The sequence below is a fragment of the Marmota monax genome, unplaced genomic scaffold (genome assembly GCF_021218885.2).
Source record: "Marmota monax isolate L192 unplaced genomic scaffold, Marmota_monax_Labrador192_F-V1.1 WCK01_AAM20220418_F8-fsc00005, whole genome shotgun sequence".
Taxonomy (NCBI): domain Eukaryota; kingdom Metazoa; phylum Chordata; class Mammalia; order Rodentia; family Sciuridae; genus Marmota; species Marmota monax.
Genome location: NW_026692254.1, coordinates 31,772,072 through 31,797,732, shown reverse-complemented (window position 1 = coordinate 31,797,732; position 25,661 = coordinate 31,772,072). Strand labels below are relative to the sequence as shown.

Below are 25,661 nucleotides of genomic sequence, written 5' to 3'. Positions count from 1 at the left end.
ACATAGAGTCTCTAAAGCCACATAGCTAATGAAGTGGAGTTTGTGGGTAAATACCCAGTTTCTATTTTCCAGGACTAAATGTATACTCACATGCTTTATTAAATCCACTTCATATAAGCATATGTAACGTTTCCCATGACACGTGCACAGGCTTGGAGTAGCTTGAAAATTCTACCTTAGGCTAGAGAAAATGGTCTTTCAAAGATGTGCAGAAAGCTCGTCTCAAAATTTTCTGGCATTCACAAATTCTGAAACACAAATAGTGACAAAGGAAGCATCCCTAGTTTGCTAAGATGTTCACCAGACAGTTCTTATCAGGAGGAATTTGTTCTTCATTTTTAATGAATAGTTGTTCTGATATCTGACACTTGAAAGGAGTTTGTTATAGAAGTGCTTTTGGTGAAATGTTTAGAAAATGCTTTTAGTAGTGCATTCTAGTTATATATAACATTGGGGTTCATTTTGACCTATTCATATATGCATGGGATATAATTTCCTCCATTTAGGTCCCGAGTACTTCCTGTTTCCCTCCGGTCCTCTCCCCCCACCCCTAACCCCTTTCTCTATTTCACTGGTCCTCCTTCTATTTATTTATTTATTTATGTATTTATTTATTTTTAAAATTGTTGATGTTTGTGTGTGTGTGTGTGTGTGTGTATCATATATATATTCCATATATATATGGAATCCACTGTGGTATATTCGTGCTTCTTTATTAGTAGTTTTCACAAGTAACCGTGTGCCTCAACAGATAAGATGCCCATTTTCTCAACAGCCTCACCCAAACTTAATCTTTGTAGCCAAAGATAATTGATTCAAACTGTAATCAGTTTGCTTTTAAAAACTTCCCCTTGCCACAAACACTTCATAGTCTACTGTGTCATTTGTATTACCATTGCGATGTCCACTATTCCTGAAGAAATTTAATCCTTTGAGAGTGTCCCTTGCTATTTTGATTGACAGTAGCAATAAAAAACAAATATCCATTATATGACAGTTACTGGGAATGTAGAAACTAATGAACACCATTTTTGTTCTGAGGACACTCAGGGTATGCTGGAAGAGACAGAAATGTTAAAAAGACACAATTTAGTATGGAAAGAATTATATGGAAATACAAATAGGGGCACAGTCCTGGTTGACATGACAAAGTGAACACATACCGCTGCCCAACACTGCAAAATGCCTGTCAAAGGATTAAAAGGGATCAGCCCATAAAGGTAAAAAAATTGTGAAGTAGGGAGGTTTTTTTTTTGGTAGCAAAATATGGCTCAATGCTTCAAACTTGGCATTTTCTATGGCTATGAATTCATCTTCCACTTACCACAGGGAGGAAGCCTACTGGTAGTGGGAGAAAAGGAGGTCATTTCAAGCCACTTAATTGGCTACTGCAGTGTGAAAACTGTCAGAATCAAAAATGCAGTCACTTATGTCAAGCCCTAACAAGAAAGCAACAGAGCAGAGAGGTGAAAAAACAGATATTCTCAAAAAACTTTGATGTCTTGGCTCCAACTGCGCCTATGAGTGAGCTTTGATCCCCATCCTTTCCAGTTAAACGAACCAATAATCCTTAGGTTAAACTTTGACTTATGTTTAGTCCATAGTGTCATAATTAATAAGCCCAGTAAATGGTGTAAAAGAAGCTCTTGATAAATTTGTTACTGTCATCTTTACGAAGTGGATTATTACTAGGCAGATTATTCCTACAAGCTAGGTATTGTAAAAACTTTAAGGGCAGCTACCTAATTTCTGTGTGCTTATTATTGGCATTTGTATGCTGAAAACCGCACAATATATATATATATATATATATATATATATATATATTTCACTCAAATTACTAAAGGAAAGAGCAGACATCTCTGGAGACTTTTGCTGTTGCAGTGAGATATCTGGCTAGTTTATGATTTGCAATCACCCTGAATAAAGGCAAAGGACTCACATTTTCTTGAAATGATGGCCTGAAAAGACTCCAGGAAATCACACACTCGTGTACAGATACTATAGAATATATGGTTGTAGCCCTGTGAGTCTCCAGGCCTCCACCAGAAACCATAGATGTGCTCGAATATGCTATGGCGCCTTCTAATACCCACCAGATGTGGTAAGACCAGGTGCAGTCCCAGTACTTCAAAAGGGGGCCAATCTGTGTGAATAGGTCACTGGAGGAAGCCTAGACATTTGAACAAATTAGATCACTCAGATCCGTCATCAGTGCCTGCCTGGACTTGGCCTTTCTCCTACCGAGTTGGCCTGAAGATCTTGAGAACTTGCCTTGTCTGTGGATTACTTGTAGGTATTGGTCAGTGCCGCTGTTCTGCTGGTCGCTACTGGAAGCTGCTGATATAGAATCAGATTCTGTGAAGGATGGCTCAAACTTGGGCTTGACTCTGGGCTTCAGCGGATGCTGTGGGTATTGGAAATGACGGGAGCGTGTTTTTTTGTGCACATACATAGGCCTGTCATGGTGACCCTCAAAACCATTATTCTCAGAACTGTAGTGCATCCATCCCTGGTGTGCAAGATCTAGAGCCTCACTTTCTGACCTTTCACCAATATAAAAGTGAGGAGCCTGATGAAGTTCTGTCAGTGAGTGAGGTGGGAAGGACTGTTTGACCAGCTCTCTCCTCAATATCTCCTCCTCTTCTTCACTCAGCTGTGGAGAGCAAGGCTGGTGAGGGGCCCTGGATATGTAATGTTGCGTGTTCCTGGGGTACCTTTCCACAATGTCACCTGAAGCATCTATCTTGAAATGTCTCTCTGAACAGAAAGCTGGATGGGATTTTTTGTGAGAGTCACGTTCATTAATGATATAATATCTGGGAACATGAGGTCTGTGACCATGTGCCACCAAGGCAGAGACCCCAGATCTATGGAGAGGAGTGTTGATTTGTTTAAAGTCTTTCCTGAAAAGAGGTTCTGAGTGAACATCTTCAATGTGCCGTGTCAATGTCACAGGTGTGCAGGATCTGTTCTTGTGAAGGTCACCTGTGCTTGCACACAAACCATGTTGATACCTGTAAGACAGAGGTCAGTAAGTAGCTACCACCTTAGTGTCTCCTAGCCCCCACCTGAGCACTATGAGCTAGGGAAGGACTAGGTTGCCTCAGCATTATGACCAATTCCAGAATGTTCATGTGGATTCTGTGGCTTATATGTATAGAAACACTTGGGGAACTGGACCAAATAGATTTCTTCATTGCTGGAATGCTCAGAACCCTAATGCATTGTCATGTACTGCCAATCTCCATGGGTGGGAGTGTGTAGGGCAATGTTTTGTTTTCCTAATGTATCTTACTATGGAGCTCTCATTCTGCTTAGGAGCATGTCATGGATGTTGGCAGAGCACATGTTATGTTCCTTCTCATTTCTACTAAGCAGCTATCCAGCCTCTGTGGAACTTCCTTGAGTTTCCACTGGGAGGAGTTGATGTCTATCAGAAAGTTTTTCCCCATAAAGACATGACTCCCACCTGTGTCTGGTTTGACCCCCCAGTGGCCTTTCCAGGAGAATTGAATCCTGCTCCTTGTCAAGAGCCTGCACAGATGAGAGACAACCCCTCATATAGCAGGCTTCATATTCTTTGATAACTTAGTCATTGCTTTAAAAAAAAAACCCAAAATGAAAAACTCTTATCTATATTGCTTCCACTCTGCTATATTCTTGATACGATTTTGGGTCAGCATAGGCCTGTCCTTTTGTCTTTTTAACACTCTACTTCTATCAAAGGAAGCAGGGTCTTTGCTTTCTTTTATGGAAGACTGAGCCCTTTAGCCCCACTAAATGCATAGATGACCTTGCTGAGACCTTGATGGCCCAAAGCTGCAGTACTGACTTGCAAATTATATGGCCAGTCTGGAGCTAAAAAAAAAAAAAGAAGAAGAAGATAATCAATTACAAAGGCTTTTTGTTTTCTTAGGTTATAGGAATATGTATCTAAGACTGGCAGGAAGATTTGCCTATAAGATTATCCTACAGAGAGTGTAGGAAGAAGAATTTGTCCTATTTGACAAACTCTGACCCCCTTCCCTTACTGCTTTTATTTCTTCCCAGTACCAGCTGTCACAGTCTGTTGAGCTCCTAGCCAGCCTCTGGCAGAATGGAATTTAATGGCCCTAGTCTCCTGAAAGTGTTGAGTCCTGCAAACTCCTAATGGCCCTTCTGCCTACAATCTCTGTGGCCTCTGAGCCATTACTGGCATCACATTCAAGGATGCCAGATTTCCTTCTGCCTTCGGTTAAGCCTCACCTGTTAGAATTGTGCTCTGGCCTTGACTGGGAGGTGTCAGGAAGAGGTGAGCAGGGCCCCCTGTGCCCCATCCTAGGACTCTGGAGCATGGGTTGGGTAATTGTTTCTATCCTGCTGCTCTTGCTGCTCAGTGAGTCAAAACTGACCACATTGCCATTGTTTTGGGGTGTTGCCATGTGTGCTGAGGACAGCTGGCTGATGAGGTCACTGTCCTTTGGAAGTTTCTTGGTGCTTTCCTCCTTGGTCTGGATTCGAGCTACAGGTAAAGACAGGGTATATAACAGCATGACATGTGAGTAAATGGCACAATCAGGCTTATTATACTATACTATGTATATCTTAAATGTCTCCCAGTGGCCCTATGTTAAATGCTTGCTCTCCAGGACAGTGCTATTGGGAGGTGGTAGAGACTTCAGAGGATGGGGCTTAATGAGAGGTCTTAAGGTCATTCAGGGAATACCCTTAAAGGAAGTTGTAGGACCCCACTCTCTTCCACTCTTTTGTGCCTTGGCCATGAGGTGAAGCATGACCACATGCTCCTGGCCAACTGAATCAGTCCAATCATGGACTGAAACTCCTAAACTTAAGAGCCAAATTAAACCTTCTCTTTGAATAAGTTGATTATCTCAGGTATTTGTCATAAAAAAATAGAAAGCTTACTAACACAAGGCTAAATTAGCTGTAAGAGTTTCATGATTGCTAACGATTGATTCTACAAAGCAATTGGGTGCATTTGCAAATACACCCAACCCATGGGCAACAAACTGTAATTCAAATCATCCTATCATGAAAAGTCAAAGCAAGGAGACTAAAAAGAACAGAATGGACCCAGAGACTCTACACTGTGCCATTTGATGCCTCCATGAGAAAAGACAGCTCCATTAACAACTTTGGAGCTCTAATTCTTCCTCTACACGATGAACATAATAATGCTTATGTGCCTATTAAGATTTTTGCAAATAGTTCATGTGACATTCTGAAAAATCATGTGGCTTTGAACTGGAAAATGAACAATGCTATTGTTACCTTGAGAAAGTCAGTGTAAATCTTGGCTTTTGAAGGTACTACCTGAACTAAACTTAATTATTCTTAATTAGCAAGTAATCCCTGACAATTATGGTGAAGTTTTATAGCATGAGCCATGGTCACTTTCCATAGTTAATTGTTCTTTAGTGGCTTCTCTCCACAAAGGTGAACGCAGCAGGCATATCCCTTAGGCCTCACGACTCTCACTGGCATCTCTTTGGAGGGGACTAGGTATATTCCAATAAGCTCAGTATTGAAACAGTGACAGAAGTTGGCCCAGGGAACCTTTCTGGGCCCTTTCTCATTCTCATTCTGAGGGGCAGCATGGGCTATTCCAGTCTAATGGTACCAGATAAGCCTTCTGGCTCAAGGCGTGCTCTGTTAGTGGTCCCAAGAGGCAGACCCCCTCCCTCTTATTTTTGAGCTGCACCTGCCCACTTGCCTCCCTTATGACCACACCAAAAATCTGCTCCCCATGATTTCATTTCTTCTGGAGCACAGTTCTTTCTCATTTTCCCAGTGAGCTAAGATGGGAATGAGTTTGGAGAACCTGGGGAGAAAAGGTGTACTCTTGGAGAGTCCTTGGATTTGGATCCTTACTCAGGAATCCATTATTCCGGGTCTGCCCAGCTGGCATCACTTGGTGTTACTGGGATGGAGAGGACAGGACCTATGGAGGCTGGGCAGAGACCTGGGAGGACAGCATTGAGGACGAAATGGTGGAAGAAACAAGGTAACACTGCACAAAAAGAAGAAGATAAGGATGTCCTTAGGGTTTTGTTCCAGATGTGCTGTTTTGTTTTTTTTTTTCTCTCCTACTTCAGAACCTCCTCTGATTTCTCTGGGGGTTATTTATAGGCATGATGTAAAATTTGATTATTTAAGCAAATATTTATAGTCCTAAATTTTATTTATTTATTTTTTGTGCCTAGTTAATTGTGGAAACCACTATGGGCTCTTGGGGAATTTTTATTAGTGGTGTACCTTACACTACCTTACTGCTATATTTAAAAATGCCCATCAATTGAGATATCAGACTTTTGCTTTTTTAAAATATACTTACCTTCCACCATTTGAGCAACCTTTTTCTTATCTTCAGATCTTGCCTAAAATATAAATGATAATCATTATATTTGTTTTGGACTTAACACAAAGTAGTAAAAATTTTTGTTTTTCAGAGGAAAAAGATTTATGTGCTATTGTTGATACCTTGCACCATGACTGAACCCTGGCAATAGAGTGTCCTGGGCTGGGTCTACTATTTGAGTGAACAAATGAAGACACGTAAGAGTCAAAGTTTCATACTTAATTGGTCTTATATAGGGATAGCTAACTCATGGGCCATGTGTAGATTCTGACAATATAGTTTGAGTATCCCTTATTTGACATGTTTGGGACTTGAAGTTTTTTTGATTTCAGGTTTTTCTGACATTTGGAATATTTGTGTATACATGCTGAGAGGTTTCTGGGATGAGACCCAAATCCAAACATGAAATTGATTTATGGTTCATGTATACCTTACACACAGGGTTTACAGGTAATTTTATATAGTAGTTTAAATAATTTCATGCCAGAAACAAAGAATTTTTGCCATGTAGAATGTTCCACTGTGGCATCATGTCATTGCTCAAAAAGTTTTGAGTTTTGGAGCATTCCAGATTTTGGATTTATTGATTAGGGATGATTAGTCCATGATAGCTTGCCCAAGTAACAGAGAAAACATGGATCAACAACAATGGAGATATATATTGGCAAAATGCCCTTTGCAAGTCCAGATGAATATTTAATTTGACTTTTCATAAAACTAATTTAATAAATGTACATGAATTAATATTTATGGAAGTCTTTTTTAACTGAAAAGGGTGGAAGGAGCTTTGTTTGCTTGGGATCAGGATGAAGGTAAAGTAAATGAGTTATACAGGGCACTTCATTTAAAAGTGTGTTTACTCGGGGGACAGTGAAAGGGCAAGGTTAGCACAACCTCAAGAAAGCTTCTTTAAATTTGCTATCCTAGGTTTCTTCCTGGACTCACCCTCGCCCTGACCCTGAGGGAGCCCCTGAGTATGCAGAGGAAGAGACACTGTGGACAATTTGGGGAGTGTTTGTCTCTGACTGCTCTGAGAGGGTCTGAGTTGCAGATATGAGAGAAGGTCAATAATATACAGAATCTAAAGGATATGAAAGAGGTGAGCCTTTGGGGAGAAGACAGCATGGTTGGGTTGAGATGTCCAAGTTGACACAGGATAGAATGTGGCCCTTTCTCTTCTCTGCCAGTCTAGCAGAGTCTGCAGAAGTGCCTGGCACATGGAGGGCTGGCTAGGTGAGGCCATGAGGAGCATTGAAGTGCCCAAGACCCATTGCAGAGAAGGAAAAAGACAAGTAGGCTTGCTCCTGACCTGTGTGAGCTGCCTCTGGGAATCCTGAGAAATACGTCTTGGAAGTGGTGGACTTGGGCCACAGAGGGCATCCAAGAGTCATAGACATCTGAAGGGCAAACAATTTTCATTTCTGTGCTGGAGAGAGGGTTGATGGTTGACCCACATTCATGATAGGGAAATTTATATAGTACTTGCTTTTTGGATCTGCATTCTGAGCTGATGGTTGCTGAGCTTCAGTGATCGTGCGATGCTCTGAAGGTAATAGATGAGCATGCTAAAACAGAAGACAGACTGGTGAGTGCACTGCAATTGGGCTCTTTGACTTTCAGGACACATTTCCCAGCTCAGGTGGTTGGTGGAAGTAAAAATTCCCAGGGCCACCCCTGTAGGCTATTCCCTGACCCCTCTGCCATGGTCAAAATCTAGTGGGGAGTTCCCAAGCCCGTGAGCACTGGAAAGGAGGTACTGTCCTCTTTTTTCTCTTGCTTTCTTCAGCAACCCTATTGACCTGGAATGCTGCACTGGTGATAGCAACAAGAAGTGGGAAGAGATGAGGGCAGGGACATTTTGCAATGATGTTTCAAGCTGTGAATACTGGCTTTACTTGTTTTTAGGTTTCTGTTTAAGTCAATATGAGCTAAAGCTACTCAATTGAATTGTGAAGTTCATTTTTAAGGTTAATTAAATAAGATATTGATATGAATGGTGTTCAGCTCCTCCATTTTCATGGCCATAGTAACTGACCAAAAGCTGAGGATGAGTCCATAGATAGCAGTAGAAACGTCCCTTCTCTCACTGAGCACAGTGGTTGTGTGACTCTGGGATGTGACTCAAGAGTCCATGCTTAGGTCATCAGGCTTGGTAACTGATTAATGAGTGAACTAATTAGTTTTTTATACTTATTGGGAAGTGGTGTTGTTTTGTGGCAGAGGCTGGCAGGCGTGGATGGTACTTACAACAGAAGCAACACAGCTGGCAGGATGACTATGGGGCTGCTGATGTACCCAACCACAGAGCCAAACCACACGGGGAAGTCGTTCTCAATCGTTTCTGACACAATGTCATAAATTTTCTCTTGTCCGCTGTGAGAAAGAAAAACATAACTCTGGATTTTATTGCTTTTAGCAGAAAGATGCTAAGACAAGACATTGAAAAATGCCTGGATGCCTAGAGGCAGACACTTAAAGTCATCTAGAACCGATACAGGTAAATATCCAAATGGAAAAGATAGATAACATTCTCAAGGTACCCATGAAGCCATTAGCTAATTAAATATGTAGGATTAATAATCACATTGCATATGCATATGTTTTATAGCATACACAAAGATAGACTCTTTGTTACATATATGTTGTATCAAAACTGATTTAAACTCTAAGTGGAAATGGTATTATACTTTTCTGTCTGGAGATAGTTAGATAATATAGAATAAAAAGTGATATGGGCTATCTTTTAATAAAACTGTCTGGGGTTTGACCAGGTGGAATTTCACTCTAGCCCAGGAGTAATATTATTTCCTCATTTTATTCTAACTAACTAGTTTATATATTTATTGTTTTTGTGATGCTATGAATTAAACCAAGGGACATTGTACTACTGAGATAGACCTTTTTAGTTCTTGAGAGAGGGTGTTGCTAAGTTGCTGAGGATGGCCTTGAATTTATGACCCTCCTACCTCAGCCTTCAAAGTCACTGGAATTACAAATGTGCACTCCTGTGCCTGGCTCTCTTTTATTTTAAAGGAGCTTTATTTTTTTTAACATAGGCATAGAGATGACTAAATCTAAGGACAGCATGCTATCAAGGAAAGAGTTTCAATCTTGGCTTCAAATGATGCAGATTTGAGCTCCTTCTGTTCTGTCTGCCTATTCTGTGAGCCAAGAGAAAAATGTGATTCACTGTGACTCAATTTCCCTATAGCTCAAAGTGGCTCCAGGAATAGTCAAAAGAACTAAAATAACTTACCTGAATGGCCCGCAGTTTAGAGATGGCTTGTATCGGACAATAGCAAAAATGGTTGGCAGCATACATAGGAATAGCATGAACAGGAGCATTGCCAAATAGAAGTTATTTGATCTGCCAAGAATCCAAATGCACTGGATTGAGTTCATTCCATAGTGATGATGCATATAAGAACTGACACAGAAACTGTCACCCCCAACTTTTTGCAGACAGGAAGATGTTTCATCAGAGCTACCTAGGAAGGAGCAGGCCCTAGGGCCACATACAACTCAGAAAACTGGAAATCAGTACTAAAAGGAACCTTACAGACCTGCCAGCCCAGTCTGTTCATCTAATAAACACTGGAAGAGCACACGTCCGTCACAAACCATGAGGACAATGAGCCCACTTATGTACCCATGGCTCTTACCCAGTAAGCTCAATTTATGGAAGAATCTTGGAACCACTGTCTATCCACTGGGGCCTTACCTAATGCTTCCCTCTCATACTCTCACCTTTGAACTGTGTCTCTTATGTTCCAGAATGGTTTGGTTCTTTTGTTTTGACCCTTGACTCTCTCACTTGGAATGGACTGATACTCAACATCTTTACCTGTCTGCTTCTGGCTGTTTAGGGTAAATGTTCTGCCTGATTGAGCTCTGGTCCCTGGTCTATGAGCCCTGAGCTGCTATCAGCGAGCTTGACCACCCAGGCCACCCCTGAGGGTACCTGAAACCTACTGGATGTGCAAGGCCCCACACATAATTCTGAAAAGAGAACTTGATCAGTCCATCTAGTAACCCTCAGCTAGCACTCTTCATCTGTTTCTAAACGATGAGTCTTGATCATAGTGTACAGGATGTAGTACTATGCTGTTAGGGTTTAAGTGTTTGTTCTCTCCAAAACTCACATTGAAATTTGGTTTTCCTTGTGGCAGTGTTAGGAAGTGGGACCTTTGGGAAGTGACTTGAGTCTTGAGGATGCCACTTTTATGGGTGGGATTAATATAGATATAAAAAAGTAAGCTCAGTCCCCTTTAATTTTTTGTGTTCTTCCTCTCCTCTACCATATAAGGAATATTGTTCTTCATTCTGCAGAATGCAGCATTTAAGGTGCCTTAACTCAGCTCCCTGGTTCTCACCACTCACCAAACCTGCTGGTGCTTTGACCCTGGACTTCCCAGTCTCCAGAACTGTGGGTCAATAAATTTGTTCATTATAAATTACCTGGTCTCAGGTATTCTGTTATAACAGCACAAAATGGACTAAGAAGGTGAATGTTAATTTACGAAAATGTCTCTCTTTCTACCCCCACTACACAGAGAAAATGTGGACACACATACGAAACAAATTTTTGTAAATATATTAAAACATATATCTGAATGTAAGCATATATGTGTACTGTTCACCACATAAACTGTAAACACATTGCCATGCACACCATAGTTAAACATTTTGAAAATCACTAATGTAGATACACCCCCCTACACAAACTATTAATGTCAAAGTAACATAGCTGCACTATAATCTGGTATTCAAAATGTGTTATGAATTCACTAACATGGCTAAAATGAGAAGCAGAAAAATAACATGTATTGACAAGGTTGTTGAACAACTGGAACTTCCACATAGTGCTGGCAGAAGTATAGAATGGTGGTGGCCACTCAAGAAAACTTTCTGGTGCTCTCTACTAAAAGTGAACATCTGCATGCCCTACAACCTGGCAATTGCACTGTTGAGCATATCCCCAAGAAAAGACATAAGAATATTCAAGAATATTCAATATTCATCTATAGGTAACAGCTGGAAACATACATGTGTATTGGTAGTAGTATGGATAGAGAAATAGGGATATATTTCCTCAGTAAGTGACCCTTACCAACACAATGTTGAGTGAAAGAAGCTGAACATGAAGGAGCCCATCCAATATGTGGTTCCATTTACATGAAGTAAAAAGCTAGGCAAACCCAACCATGCCATTAGAGGCCAGGGGTTATTGGAATGGAATATAACTGGGGGTGTTCTGAGCATCATTCATATTCTGTATTTTGATTTAGGTGCTTATCACATATTTATGTTCAGCTTGTGAAAATTCATCAATATAAAAATTGATGATTTGTGCATTCTTTCCCTAAATGATTATCAATCCTCAGTTAAGTTTTTAAAAATGTATGTTATGGTTTGGATATGAGATATTACCACCCCCCAAAAAAATTCCTGTGCTAATGCAGGAATATTCAGAGGCTAAATGATTGGATTGTGAGAGCTTTAACCTCATCAGTACATCCTAGTTTGAATGGACTGACTGGGTGGTTTGTAAGTAGTTGGGGTGTGGCTGGAGGAGGTGGGTCACTGGGTCTTTGAAGCATCTTTCTCTTCTCTCTCTGCTTCCTGGCTGCCATGAATGGACAGCTTCCCTTCTCTGTGCCTTTCTACCATGATGTTCTGCCTCATCTTGGGCTCAGAGCAATGTTGTTAACCCACCATGTACTGAATATCTGAAACTGTGAGCCAAATTAAACTTTTCTTCCTCTAAGTGGTCCTTGTTGGGTATTTTGGTCACAGTGGTGAAAAGTTGACTAACGCAATGTATCATGAGGTACAGAGGAATAACAAACAGTTCTGAGGGTGAGGCACAGGAAATGGCTCCATGAAGAAAATAAAGAAAGAACAGAGGCAGAATTTTGACAAGTAAAAAGTGGGGAGATCCTTTCTGGGCACAGCATCATGGATCATGTATATTCTCTGCCAAGGCAGATCTTGTACTTACTGACCTGGAGGCTCGGAATACCTGCTGGTGGGGCACATTACAAGTCAGCACAGCCCAGCTCCTCAGATACATGAGCCCAATGAGCTTGATAACATTGAATGCTGGGAGACATGGGGAGAAGAAGGCTCCCATCCTAGAACCATGAAGAAAGTCAGTTTGTGTACATTATTTTTCCAGTGCATCTTACAGGTCTGTGGTCTGGAAGCCCCAGAGAGGAAAGTGGTTCAGAGACTTTGGGGTTTACACCCTATGCTTAAAGCATTGGGGAAGACCTCTGAAGATCTGAGAACCCAACCTCCACATTCTAGAGAAAAGATAAGTCCCTGCAGATGGTTGGTGATCCTATTTTTGATATATCCTTTTGCACCACTATTTGTGTCTGAACACTGGCACGGCCCTCCTGGGACAGGGAATGCTGGATACCTATACCTTGGGGTAATCTCAGATTTTTCCTGTCTACAGTGAAGATGATGTTAATGAACTACTGAGTTTCCATTTTAATCATATAGGTTGAGCGCCGACTTTTGAAGAACATCCTGACACATTTTAGTACATCTACTCTTTTGTAATTACAAAAGGAAGGGTAAATATGCAAAGCAATTTTACTAGTAGGAAAATAAGTATAGGTAAAAGGGTATGTTTAATAATAAAAGACTTAAATGTTTGATTTCTTGTGGCAGGCAGAAATGTCATTCTGTCTGACGTTAAGAAAGATACGTAGCTTCCTTGTGCCTCAGTCTCATCTTTAACAGGCAGACAATGATGGCCCATTAAATCACAGGGTTACAATAAAAATTAAATCATTTACTTTTAAAAAATGCCTGATATCTAGCAATACTGAGTACACGTTACATGTACTGTATTTGTGAAGACATTTTTCAAAATATAGTGGACTATAAGAACACAGCATTTGACTGTAGGAATATTACCTCATGGCTCTCAATTCCCCAGACATTTTAGTATTTTAGTGAATGATTTTGAAGCAATATTGTGCATGTGTGAAAAATCCAAGGTTCTTTTTCTTCGTTTGCATGTGAACAAATAGCACTGTTTGTGGTCCAATAGGTAAAATCAGGATGTGGGATAATTTACAGGGCTCTCCCTGCACCCCAACACACATTCTTGTGCATTGGATGACCCCTGTGGGTTGACAGTGTCTGTAAGAGCAGGGCTGCCTTGCCTGGGAGGTGCTTGGATGAACAGACTTCCAACCTTCATCTTCTGCCTCTCCTCTGAGGTGGGTCTGTTAATCTGTAGTTTGGCTCTGCTCCTATCAAAGTGAAAACCAGGAGCAGAGGGGAAGCTGAGGATAGGACTGACCCCAGGTTTTCCAGTTGGAGCACCAGCACTCTTGAAGCCCTCGCTGGGCAGAAGCAGCCCCTCCCACTGGCCTCCCCCAGTCCTGCTCAGCAACTTATTCTATTGATTCCTATGCAAATTTTGTTGTTGTTGTAATCAATAGCAGCTTAGAATCAGACTATTCCCTTCATCATTCCTTACCACAAAGCCCTATAAAACCATTAATGAAATTATTACATGTGTGGTATATTTCCCTTGCAAGACACTATCACTGATTTTTTTCTGGTCATGACCTATCCAAATGAATCAAAATCATATGAGCAAAGACAAGAAGCTTTAATGCCTACCAAATCATTCCTTGGTTGTAGACTAAGTGTAGCACATTCTCAGCTATTTTGAATTCCCCATATTCAGGCTAGAAGAGAAAAAAAATTTCCATATTAAAAATAAAAGTTGGATGCCAGACATGGTGGTGCATACCTGTAATCCCAGAAACTTGGGAGGCTGAGGCAAGAGGATCACAAGTTTAAGGCCAACCTCAGCAACTTAATGAGGCCCTAAGCAACTTAGTGTGACCCTGTCTCAAAATAATAAACAAACAAACAAATAAATAAAGTGTTGGAGATGTGACTCAGTGGTTAAGTGCTTCTGGGTTCAATCTCTAATAATAATAATAAAAAGGAACATTGCAAAGTCCTTTTATAATCCAGTTCTTTGCTCTGATAGACACTAGAGAGTCTTGCCTGTGTGGTCACTCAGCAAATGGGAAATTTAAGATGCAGGGTGTAACTTAGACCTCTCCCATCTTCCATCATGTATTTTCCCTGATATGTCCTTTCAGCCATTCCTGGCTATTTCTCATGTCCTGGCATCAGGAAAAGATGCATTTAGCCACAGAAACTTCCCCAAGGACACAGCATTTTACTTACAAACTTGCTTTCCAGGTCCCAACACCAGTAATCACTTAAGTAGCGAACAAAAAGTCCTCGGAAGAAGTCTATGAGCAGGATGCTTGCCACTGTAAAGAGCATATCAATGATGGACAGCTTCAGCATCTCCTGCAACATGGGGTAGGAGAGAGTCTCAATTGCCACCATGTCCCCCACCCCCACAGCCCTCTCTTCCTCCACAATGTTCTTGTCTCTGTCCTGGAGCAGCCAGTGGGCCCTCCAGGGGCACCTTCATTTTTGCATCTCTATTGGGTGCAGTGGGTAGAGGGGGCGGCTTCTGGCACATAATAGATGCTTAATAAATATTTGTTAATTTGAATTTGGATTCTAACATATACAGCCAGAGTTACAGAAAACTAGGAAAGAATCTGAGTTCTATGGTTCTGAGTCACAGGAAACTCATTTCCATGGGATAATAATGCAGTATTGAGATGCTCTGTACAAGGTTAAATATCAAAGATGAAAGGCAAAATGGTTGAGGACACAGATTTTGGAGCAGATGTCTGGGTTCAAGTCTTTATCCTGCTGTTTACTGGGTCCTTGGGCCTCATCTGTGCCTATAAAGGGTGATAACAGTAAAACTCTTATAATGACATTACCCAGAACATAGTTACTACTGCACAAATCTGTGCACTAATTTTAATTATTAATGCTTAGACCTTGAGAAGCATAAATCTCACTGAATTTTACTTTCCTTTTCTGGAAAATAGGTGCAATAATGCCTCCAAGAGTTGCTAGGTTGGAGGCAAAATGACTTTGTAAGGGACAAAGGGAAGCACCTGGCCAACATATGTTTCCCAGCACTGGCCTTGCAGGCTCAGAGTGTGGAGCGTAGTCTTGTTGGCCTTGGTGAATGGCATGGTGTAAGTTGGAATACTGGTATCTTCCAAGACCCATGTGCTGTTTGTTCTGAACCCCACTCCAGACCAAGGTGTGGACCATTTCCCTTCTTCAGGGGCTGCCTTGGTGGCAAAGAAGGTGGCAGAATCTATCCAATGACTTTTGTTATTTTTGGTATTAGTCTCCTGTGGAGAGAAAGGGAAGAAAGGGAGGAAAGGGAAGAAAGAAAAAAAGACTGAGCACCTGTTTATAAATAAGAATCCACAATGGACACCACACCAAAGTTACCTGGGAATAATTACATTCTCTCTCTCTTCTTCTCATCCCACTTGAATAGAGTTGGCCCCAATCATGGGACACAGAGATGTAATGGATAGTGCTTGTTGGTCCCTGGTGTCCTGCCTGCTCCATAGCACATGGTATCTCTTCTTCAGGTAAAAATTATCACCCTAGGTTTATGACTAGAAGATAATTGCTCAAGCTCACATTGCAAGTAGCAGGTAAGGACCTAGGTCTACGTAACCTCAAAACCCTGATGTGGAAAAAATGACACTCTGTGGTTTCTTCTGCCTACAAGCTTTGAGATCTGATGCTAGTATGATGTATTCTGGACAAACAACCCTCAGAAAGCTCTTCCTCCTCCCAGACATCCCCTCCCCCCACCACTCAGGGGTCCTCAGTCCTCAGGTTGGAAAGGGAAAGTTGACCCCCTAGGCTAGGCTGGTGAGTCTCACTGAGAACTGTTTGCCATGAGATGATTATTCTCTGCAAATTGTCAGAATGAGCCTCTTGGCCTGCTGTTCTTTCTGGGATCCTTTGTAATAGCTTCGGACAGCTTCTCCTGATTAGATTCAAGGATATAGGGCACAGAGAGATATGGAATCAAAAGCTGCAATCACTGTTCCTCACTAGCCATGAATCCCAGCCTCAGTTTCTTTATTTGGGAAATGGGAATAATTTTTCTATCCTCATCTTGAGAAGACCACAGCTGAGTTGAGTTTGGATGTGATATATGAAATGCAAGTATAAGCAGTGATGCTGACAATTATGATAATGACCCAGGTGTAGGGAGACGAGGTGGAGTGGGGAGGGTGATGATGGAGCAGGCGTTTATCCCCATCTGGGCACTCACCTCAATGCTCATGCTGTTTACTTTGTCCAGGAGGGCAATGATCAAACTGTAGAGATTTCCCAAATACAGCACAAGGACCCTGAAAGCAACAAACAAGTCCATGGGTAGACCTACCCAATAGTTCTAGACTACTGGGGATATTCTAAGACAATGGCTGTCATGCTTCTATCTTTTAAATCACCTTGAGGTTATTCAAATACAGAATTCCAGAATCTACCTTGCTTCAGTAGCTCTGTGTGGGGTCTCCATGTCTTACATTTACTCTTTCCAGATGATTTCCACTGTAGCCCATCCTTGGATCAGCATTTTAGGAACACCAGTGTAGTGGGTGTGTGTATTTAGGAAGTGGGGTACTAAAGGGTAGTATAAAATACATGTCTCTGTACCATGTTTTCTGGTTTATAAAGGTTCTTCCCACGTACTATCTCATATAATCCTCATACAGCTCTATGAAGTTCACAGCCAGATGAACTCACTTAAGACACAAGTCAACTAAAACATGGAGAGGCTGAGTAACTATTCAGTCTGATCAGGTTAGAAAGAATCAGATGCAATCTCTGAATCTCTGTGCTCCCCTTAGAAACACAATGGGCTTCAGATACAGCTGTACCATGTGGACCACTGGAAGTGAATGGAATCTTCCAGCAACAGTCTCCATCAGCCAAGGACCAAAGACTTGATGTCAGTTTGTTCAGAGTTGAAAAGTTGGGGAAGCCTATCATGGAATAGCCCAGGATGCAGCTTTGATTTCTTATGGGAAATCTATATGGAGAAATGAGATGGGGGGTTTCTTAGCACATGGAGAATCATGAAATCAATGTCAGTTCCTGGGAAAACAGCTTTATCTTGAGAAAACAGAAACCAGGACCAAATTGAACCCTGAGTCGACCATCCCCACAGACTTTCTTTACCTCCTCAAGGTAGAGGTGACCACCCATGTGAGGGCAGAGGCATCACAAGGGGAAAACCATGCTATATCCAAGGCTTTCTCTCTGAATTGTGAAGGGACTTCTTTTGGTTCAGTGCCAGGACCTTTTTAATTCAGCACTTATATTTCCTCATGCAGGAAATAGACCCTCAGAGTACATATAGTAAGAGTTGTCTGAAGGAAGTGTGGAATGAATCCCACCTCCTCAGTCTTGGCATCCCATGGCTCTGGTTTTCACTATGCCATGGATGAAAGGTAACATGGTCTGCTGGTGAGTTAATGGAACTAAAATAATATGTCTTGCTGTTATTATCAAAATTAGCCCTGATTTGTCTGGGGCAAGTCTTCCAATGTCTCTGTTTCTCTGGTTTTGAACATGAATAACGAGGCCAATCTGTATAATAGGATTGCTGTTAGACCAAATGCAATAATGGAATTGATTCTCCCCAATGCCTGCTAGTGAGGAAGGAGCTGAGGAACACACTTCTCTTGTTCAGGTCTAAGAGGTGCTGAATGGAGCAGAAATAACCAGGTAAGGAGCCAGGGAACTAAAAGCCTCATTCTCCAGCAGAGCTACCCTGAGAGGTGAGGTTCAGGCAAGCCCTTTGTTCTTTCTAGTCAGTTTTTGTTTGTTTGTTTTTCACCTTTAAAATGACAGTTGTATATCATGGGGTCAGCAAGTGATGGCCTTCAAATCAAACCTTACCCTTCCCTATTTTTGTGAACTGTGCTGGAACACATAGCTTCACCCTTTCATTTGCATATCGTTTCTGTGGCCACTTTCTTGCTACAACCTTAGAGCTTAGCGTTGTGACAGAGATATCTAAAATCTAAAATATTTACTATAAGATCCTTTCCAGGTGTTTGCCAACTCCTGAATGGGAGCAAATCTTTCCAAAGTGGTTTGTGAAAATTAGTTGTGGAGAATGTTATTAGGTGTTACAGGAGAAAACTGGGTGAAACTGGTAGGGGTGCAGGTGGGAGCAAGAAAGCAGGGCTCTGACTGCCTCCCTCACCATGTTTATCTTTCCTCACCTGCACATACGGGCTTAATTTATGAATGAGGAGACCATGCTCCAGGGAAGAGAAGTAGATTTTTTAAGAAAGCAATGGTGAAGTCATGCTAGAAACGAACCCGTTTGTTCTGACTCCCAAGGGGGATGTCCAAGGAAGCTCCCTTGGATACACCAGCTGCTACCTGTTCTTATGGCCATGGATTATCCCGGCACAGCCCTAGAATCTTCCAGGCAAATCCAGAAGAATCTCTTTGAGTCTGTACTTTTGGGAAATTATTAGCAAAGCTCAAATCTTCCTTTTACACCTGGAAAAACAACCTGGGTCTCTTCCGCCACTCGTAGTCAGACCCTGGGGGCAGTTCAACAATGAGGAAAACCCGACACACATCCCATCATCCTACTCCTTTTTCTTCTCAGCCTATTCTGCCTATTTCTCCCTCTCCTCATCCCTCTTTCCTCCCCTCTCCTTGTTCTCCTTTTCCTCTGCTCTCTTTTCTTCATTACATTTTAATCTGTTCCTTCAGTCCTTGTCATCCTGGTTCTCCTTCCTGTCCCTCCTCTTCCCCTGCGTCTTCACTTTTCTCTCCTATTGTACCCTGTTAAAGTTCTGGGCTAAGATGGGGAAAATAAGCAAGCTCTGGCTCACAAGGGACTCATGTTCCCACTGCAGTGGCCAGGTGGGTCAGCCACAATGTGGCACAGCCTGCCAGGGCTGCCATACCTTGCCAACTGGAAGCGCAGCGTGGTCCGCGGGTGGTACATTTCCAAGGCAGCAATGAGGTCAAAGACAGATGGTGCCAACATGGTGACCAGAGAGACCACCACACTCACCTGCCAAGAGAGCATGTGTGAGACCCTGCATTCCCAGGGTCCCCCAACCTACCTCACTTACCTCCATTTGGTCTCTTAATCTAATATTTGGAATGTGGGTATCCTCGGGGTCATGCAGTTCCTAATCTCTCCAAATCTCTGCTAATTATTTTTTTTGAAAGACCACTGTTATTTTATCATGGGTTTATTCTTTTTAGGAACATTCCTTTAGTATTCCAAGGACACTCCTATGGGCCATTGAGGATTCACTAGCATTTCTACCACATTTTTCAATTACCATCTCATCTCATTTATACTTACTTCCCCGACCTGGGATGGAAGATGGAAATAACTGTGATTATTATGAATAGAAAAAGGAAGGCAGAGAGGTAATTTAATATTCTTCCTGTTCATGGAAGATTAATTACCCAAAGAATTATGCCTGGCTCTTGTTTCTCTGTACTTATAGCAAAAGAAAGAGGCATTTTAGCTGGTGTACAAGAGTTTGAGCTAAAATAAGACATAATTTCTGAATATATCTTTAAAAAATATATCCATCTATCTGTAAAAAATACACACATTTACATAACCTACTTATTGATATAAAGTAGAAAGAGATAGGTACCTAGTGAGTCTTAGATTTTGATATATTATTGTACATGGATAGATATATGTGGGGTAAACTGATGATCATCTTACTGCTTATACACTTTGCTTTTTAAATGGTGATAATTTTTTTTCATAGAAGTGGTCTGAAAGTTTCTTTTAAATTTTTTTTTGATGTGGTATTTCTGCCTTTCAAATCTTTACAGGTAAAGTGACTCAACCTTTTAGAACAGTCTCATAACCAACCAATATTAAGAATTGTAAAATTGTCCATAACCTTCTATTTGGTAATTTTCCTTTTATGGCAATATTTACACAGTGGGGGAAAACTGTTCAATATACAAGCCATTTATGTGGAGCCGGTTCTAGGAGTGTTGTTTGTAATTAAGAAATATAGAAACTACCTAAGTATTCAACAGCATGCACCAGGCCACTTTTGACACATCACTAGAATACAAGGCAAGCCTGCAGGTGGCGCATCCTCTGAAGCTCAGATGTGAAAGAACAGAAGTGAGAAGAGCAGCTGGGTGTGGGTATGGCAATGTGAGCCTTTAATCCTAGTGGTTCTGGAGCCTAAAGCAGGAGCAAGTTCAAAGCCAGCCTCAGTAACTTAGTAAGGCCCTAGGCAACTTAGCAAGACCCTGTCTCAAAATAAAAAATAAAAAGGGCTGGGGATGTGACTCAGTGATTAAGTGCCAGTGGGTTCAATTCCCAGTGTGTATGTGTATGTATGTATGCAGAAACCTATAGATTTAAAGGTAAAGATCTGAGCAAAACACTTGAAGGTTCTTTTGAATCAAAATCTTCCTCTATGGAGACCAATAAAATTATTTATCCAAGGCCTGACGTTGCCACCCAATGGCTCAAAGCCCTTGAGGTCCATGCTCTAGGACAAGACTGGAATTATTCCCTAGAGGTAGTTCTACATAATCCACTAATGAAGCAGAAGAGCAGCTACTTTGAAGACAGAATGCAGGTAACTAACAGGCACTGAGTACCTCATTCTTTTCCCAAAGGGTCAGTTCTTTCTTCGATTGCTCCAGCTTCTGGGACCGGTCCACCACAAAGTAGATGAGATAAATGCTCCCAGCCAGTGAGAGAAGAACCAGGATGTTTGCGATGATCCTCAGGCATATGGTCACTGCCCTATGGAGAGAAGCAGGCACCATGACCATCAGACCACCATGATGCACTGACAAGAATCACATTCCCTGCTGAGAGGGTCCTCCACCTTGAGGAACTATCACTTCCCCTCACCTCAAATGCCTCATTTTCTATGAGATCAACAATGAGTTATAAATTTAACCAGCCAGAATTTTGGGGCTTAAAACACATGAACAAATGACACTGGTTTTAGAATCCGAATATTTGGCTTTCAAAACAATCTCTGCTACTTAAACTTGGAGCCCTTTGGTTTGCACATTCATGTTTTAAAAATTGAAATAAATGTGTTCTGCAGAGGAAGGGAGAGATGATTTCTGTCACACCATATGACAAATCTGACATTGCACCGCATACCTTCCTGGGGCCTTATGAGCTGTCTTTCTCTTCTGTAATGTAAGCTCCCAGACTTTTTAGTGTTTTTGTTCCTATATCCTCAGCTCTTAGAATAAGCCTAAGTACATCTAAGCATACTATAAATATCTGATAGATGAGTGAGCAAATAAAGAAGCAACTAAATGACTCTGAGATGCGACATGGGACTCATCTCTCTCCTCGTTAGCTCTCACTGTCACAAGTCTCTTATAGTGTGGGAGATTTCAGAATCAACAGTGATTCTGGAATTTAGTATAACTGATACCCATCTACTTTTTGTCACAATGGGGGACAACTGACTTACTGGCTCTGGTTGGCCTATTTTTAAGGTAATCTGTCAACTTTGGGACCAATTTCAACCTGGTTCCCCTGGTAGCAGAACCCCAGGCAGAGGCCTGTTTGTACATGTTAATTTGGGAGGAGACACCAGAAAGTGGGACAAAAAAGCCATTAACACAAGGATGTGTGGTAGAGTTGGCCAGTTGGAGGCAACTGCAGGACCTCCTTAGGGACCTACAGAATGCCTCCCAAACAGTCCACCCAGAGGGAAAGAGAGAAGCATTTATCCCATTCCCTATGGTCAGCACTGCTTCCAGCCTATGGCTGTATGAGTGTTGACTGGGACCTTGTGGGTACTCCTCAGAGGACCTCAGGGTAGCAAGCAGTAGGGAGAAGCAAGGGGAGCATGCATATGGCCAGCAGCATCCTGTAAAGCTCTACCTGGGGATAGGGACAGGAGAAAGAGATGTGGTCAAGAGGAATTGAAGGTATACAAAAGAAGGGCATCATCTCCTCTGTGAAGTTGCACCAGCGGGGGACCTTGGACAGGTCAAGACACCCTCTTCTATAGGTGTCCTGGCCCTTCATCAGCAGAATGAAGGAACTCATTACCAAATTGCAGTGATAAATGTCACCTTTCCAGGTAAAAAATAAAAACATGGCATACTATGATATTATTACCAACTCTGGTGGCAGAGGAGTAAGATCAAAAAATCACAGAGCACTGGAGACAGAAATCCCTGAGAGAGTTAGGTCCACGGAGGCAATCCCAGTGCTTCTTTATTCTCTCCAGTCTCTAGACCACACCTCATCACTTCTAGGGTCATGATGCCCATGTGGTGAAATGTGGCCCTGGGGCAGTTCCTGCAATTGATTTTCCCTTTCAGTACCTGGTGACCTTTTCAGGGACTACACTAGAAAATGCATGTGGGGAAGAAGGAAGTAGCTAATTAAATGTTAGTTTTCCCTTTTCTCTACCCTATTCTTATGGGTCCTGTTACAGCATGCTGTATATCCCAGAATGGCTACCATTTTTTTTTTTTTTTTGTAGAAGAGAGATGAGGAAAGGTTTCTCCTTAGTTCCTTTGCTTGTTTTAATAATGACTTCAATGATCTGGAATGAACTTAAGATAACTACAATTTTCAAATTTGAGGAACCCTTTAAATCATGTTGTGAGATCTGCTAAAGATATATATTCAGTGCTCTATTCTCAGGGATTCTAATCTGGTAAATTGGGGATTGGGCCACAGGAGTCATCATTTCCAGTGACTGCAGGTGATTCTGATGTGGGTGGGAGCTCTCCAGCTTCTGAAAAGTGTTATTAGAGTCCCATCCTTCCATTTTTCAGGAGAGAAGCTGCAGGCCAGGAAAGTTCAGGGAGTGAATGTCAAGAGCAGGGCCAGAATCCATGTCCTCATACCACCTACACATAGCCTTTCCCAATACCACCCCTTGCTTCCTGCCATTATCCCTGTGGCTGGTGTGTTTCTTTGGTTCTCCACAAATTAATTATGATGACTAACCAATCAGTAAGGATACCAAATGAATGCACACGTCAGTCTCAGTGCAGACAGAGCACTGCCCCTTTGCCCCTTCCTGGGAACACCCTTGTCTTGCATCTGTTCTCTGGTTATGGTGTTGTTTCCTCGCCAACATACTTCTCAAGTCCTTATGAAGAACCTCACATAGAAGAAACCACCTTGAAGGCCTTGTGAAAACAAAGGATGCTGTTTGTATCTTGTGAGCTTCAGAGATTTGTTTCTAAATAAAATTAGTCCTAACAGTTTTTGTAGATTTGTTTCATTCAGCAAATTGGAAATTGGCATTAAATATAAGAGTTTTATTATCTAAGTAAAAAGGTAGGTGCTGGTTAACTTCAGATCTCTCACCCTGAGGCTCTGAGGAAGGAGGAAGCACTCTTAAATACTGCTATAGGAAAGTATGGGGTTCCCACAGACCACAGTACTAGGGGAACCGAGATCACAAAGAAAGAAGACCTATTTGACTTGTGAAAATAAAATATAGATAATATAGTAAATTTCTGTACTAAGTTGAAACAAAATGCATCACTGACTCTTAGCACAGGACATATTAATACCTACAGATTTTTGCTTTTCTTCTTTTCCTGTTCTTCCAGGATAGCCTCCTTTAAGGAAGAATACATATAGCATTAGGAGCTTAGCATTATTGTTAACTATAAAAAAATTCAGTATTTTAAATCATATGTTTAATACTTTCTTTTGTAAGATTCTATTGATATCAGTGAATTAGATATAAATTGTTTAATAATCAATTGAAAGGAAATTAGAAATTGGGAAGAAAGGTTAGAGACGGGAAGATTGTGATAGTCTGAATTACCGAAATACATTTTTCTCAAAATAGGGTGCCATTGAGTTGTTGCAGTGGTTCTACTGGCCCAGGTTTTTGACTGCTTTTGATCTCCTTTTCTAAGTTAAAAATAAATGCTTATATCCCTAACATCTACATATTGTTTCATTTACAGATTATATTATGGGTCATGGTAATAATCCATTATGTGAATTATGAAAAATACACCAACTGAAATTTTTAAAGGATGAAATATAAACAAACAAACAAATGAATAAATAAATAAATGTTCTAGCCAGAGGCAGTGGAGCGCACTCCTGTAATCCCAGTGCCTGATTGAGGATTGCAAGTTTGAGGCCATGGCACGACTCTCCAGCAGGGGGCGCGCTCTGAGTCCGGACAATGCGCTAGCTGCAGGACAGCCTGGACAGGTTTTCACTCACCCTGATGCTGTTCACGACTGCAGCGGTTTTGCTCTCCGCAGCCTCTGGGTTTCCGATGAGGTAATCCCAGGCGCAGAACACACGCCAGCAGAAGGTGTAGTTTTCATTGGAAGCACTAGCAAGGCTTGTGCGGGAGTTTTTGGCCATCCTGCAAAAGAGGAATCAGAACAGGTACTTGGGGACAGCTTCAGGACTATGGTCTTCCTCTCTGGGCTGTTGCTACTTACTGACTTGGAGTTTTACGTGAATTAGAAAAGCTGCTTCATCTGGGTTGAGGTAACTCCTTAGGCAAAGTGCCTGGTGGACTTCCTGCCCTCAGCTAACCTTTTTGAATACTCTGAAAAGTGCATTGACACATTAGTGTGTGAGTCCTTTTTGACAAGGAGTCCCACCACTGCGGTGGCCCAGGCACTTCTGTGTGCACTTTAGTAACTTGCCACAGATTGGAAGCACAAATTAGAAAGAAGTGCACGTGAGACAAGATGGTGGGGACCAAGTTCTTCTCTAGGTTCAGAAACTGTTAGTCTGTGTTCCTTTTTTTTTTTTTTTTAATATTTTTAGTTGTAGATGGATACAATACCTTTATTTTTATTTATTTTGTATGTGGTGCTGAGGATAGAACCCAGTGCCTCACACATGCTAGGCAAGCCCTCTACCACAGAGCCACAATCCCAGCATCTCTCCCTTTTATTTTAATTTTTTTTTCTCTAATGTCTTAATTTAATTTAACATAATTTCTTAATAGGATATTAAACTTTAAGGAAACCTGGTGATTTTCCAAGCCAAACTGCCCATTTTACAGATGAAGTGTAGAGAGGGAAGCAAGTTGCTGTGGGGCTCCCAGTGGGGGTGGTGCAGGACTCCCAACCCTTGGCCAGTTCACTTTCTTTTGCTTTGTGCCTCCAGTCAAGAATGAGCTTGAAATTCCAACTGTGTCACATCATAGATAAACTAGTCCATAAGAATCTATAATCAGGTGCAGGCAAACATACAGCCAACAGAGCATGTTTTGCTTTCTGTAATCTCTGGTCACCTGGATCATATTATTCATCTCTATTAAGGCATCTATTTGTCTAAAATTGCATAAACTGGTAAATCTGTATGATCCTTGTCTTTCCAGTCTCAACACAA

At 41.5% G+C, this 25,661-nt stretch overlaps 1 protein-coding gene across 1 annotated transcript in view; it reads right to left on the bottom strand.

Moving 5' to 3' along the window:
- Positions 1-1,946: 1,946 nt before the first annotated feature.
- Tmc3 (transmembrane channel like 3) overlaps positions 1,947-25,661 on the bottom strand; it is a 41,198-nt gene continuing 17,483 nt past the window's right edge. Inside the window, exons 8-22 of the mRNA XM_046438937.2 lie at positions 24,531-24,678; positions 23,862-23,905; positions 20,942-21,089; positions 19,249-19,358; positions 16,584-16,662; positions 15,391-15,636; positions 14,591-14,719; positions 14,009-14,076; positions 12,367-12,495; positions 9,618-9,728; positions 8,609-8,734; positions 7,848-7,926; positions 6,338-6,380; positions 4,249-4,504; positions 1,947-3,017 (exon numbers count right to left, since the gene is read on the bottom strand). Of these exons, the coding sequence (XP_046294893.1) occupies positions 2,174-3,017; positions 4,249-4,504; positions 6,338-6,380; positions 7,848-7,926; positions 8,609-8,734; positions 9,618-9,728; positions 12,367-12,495; positions 14,009-14,076; positions 14,591-14,719; positions 15,391-15,636; positions 16,584-16,662; positions 19,249-19,358; positions 20,942-21,089; positions 23,862-23,905; positions 24,531-24,678 (2,560 nt within the window). The 3' untranslated portion in view covers positions 1,947-2,173. The remainder of the gene's footprint in view (positions 3,018-4,248; positions 4,505-6,337; positions 6,381-7,847; positions 7,927-8,608; positions 8,735-9,617; positions 9,729-12,366; positions 12,496-14,008; positions 14,077-14,590; positions 14,720-15,390; positions 15,637-16,583; positions 16,663-19,248; positions 19,359-20,941; positions 21,090-23,861; positions 23,906-24,530; positions 24,679-25,661) is intronic.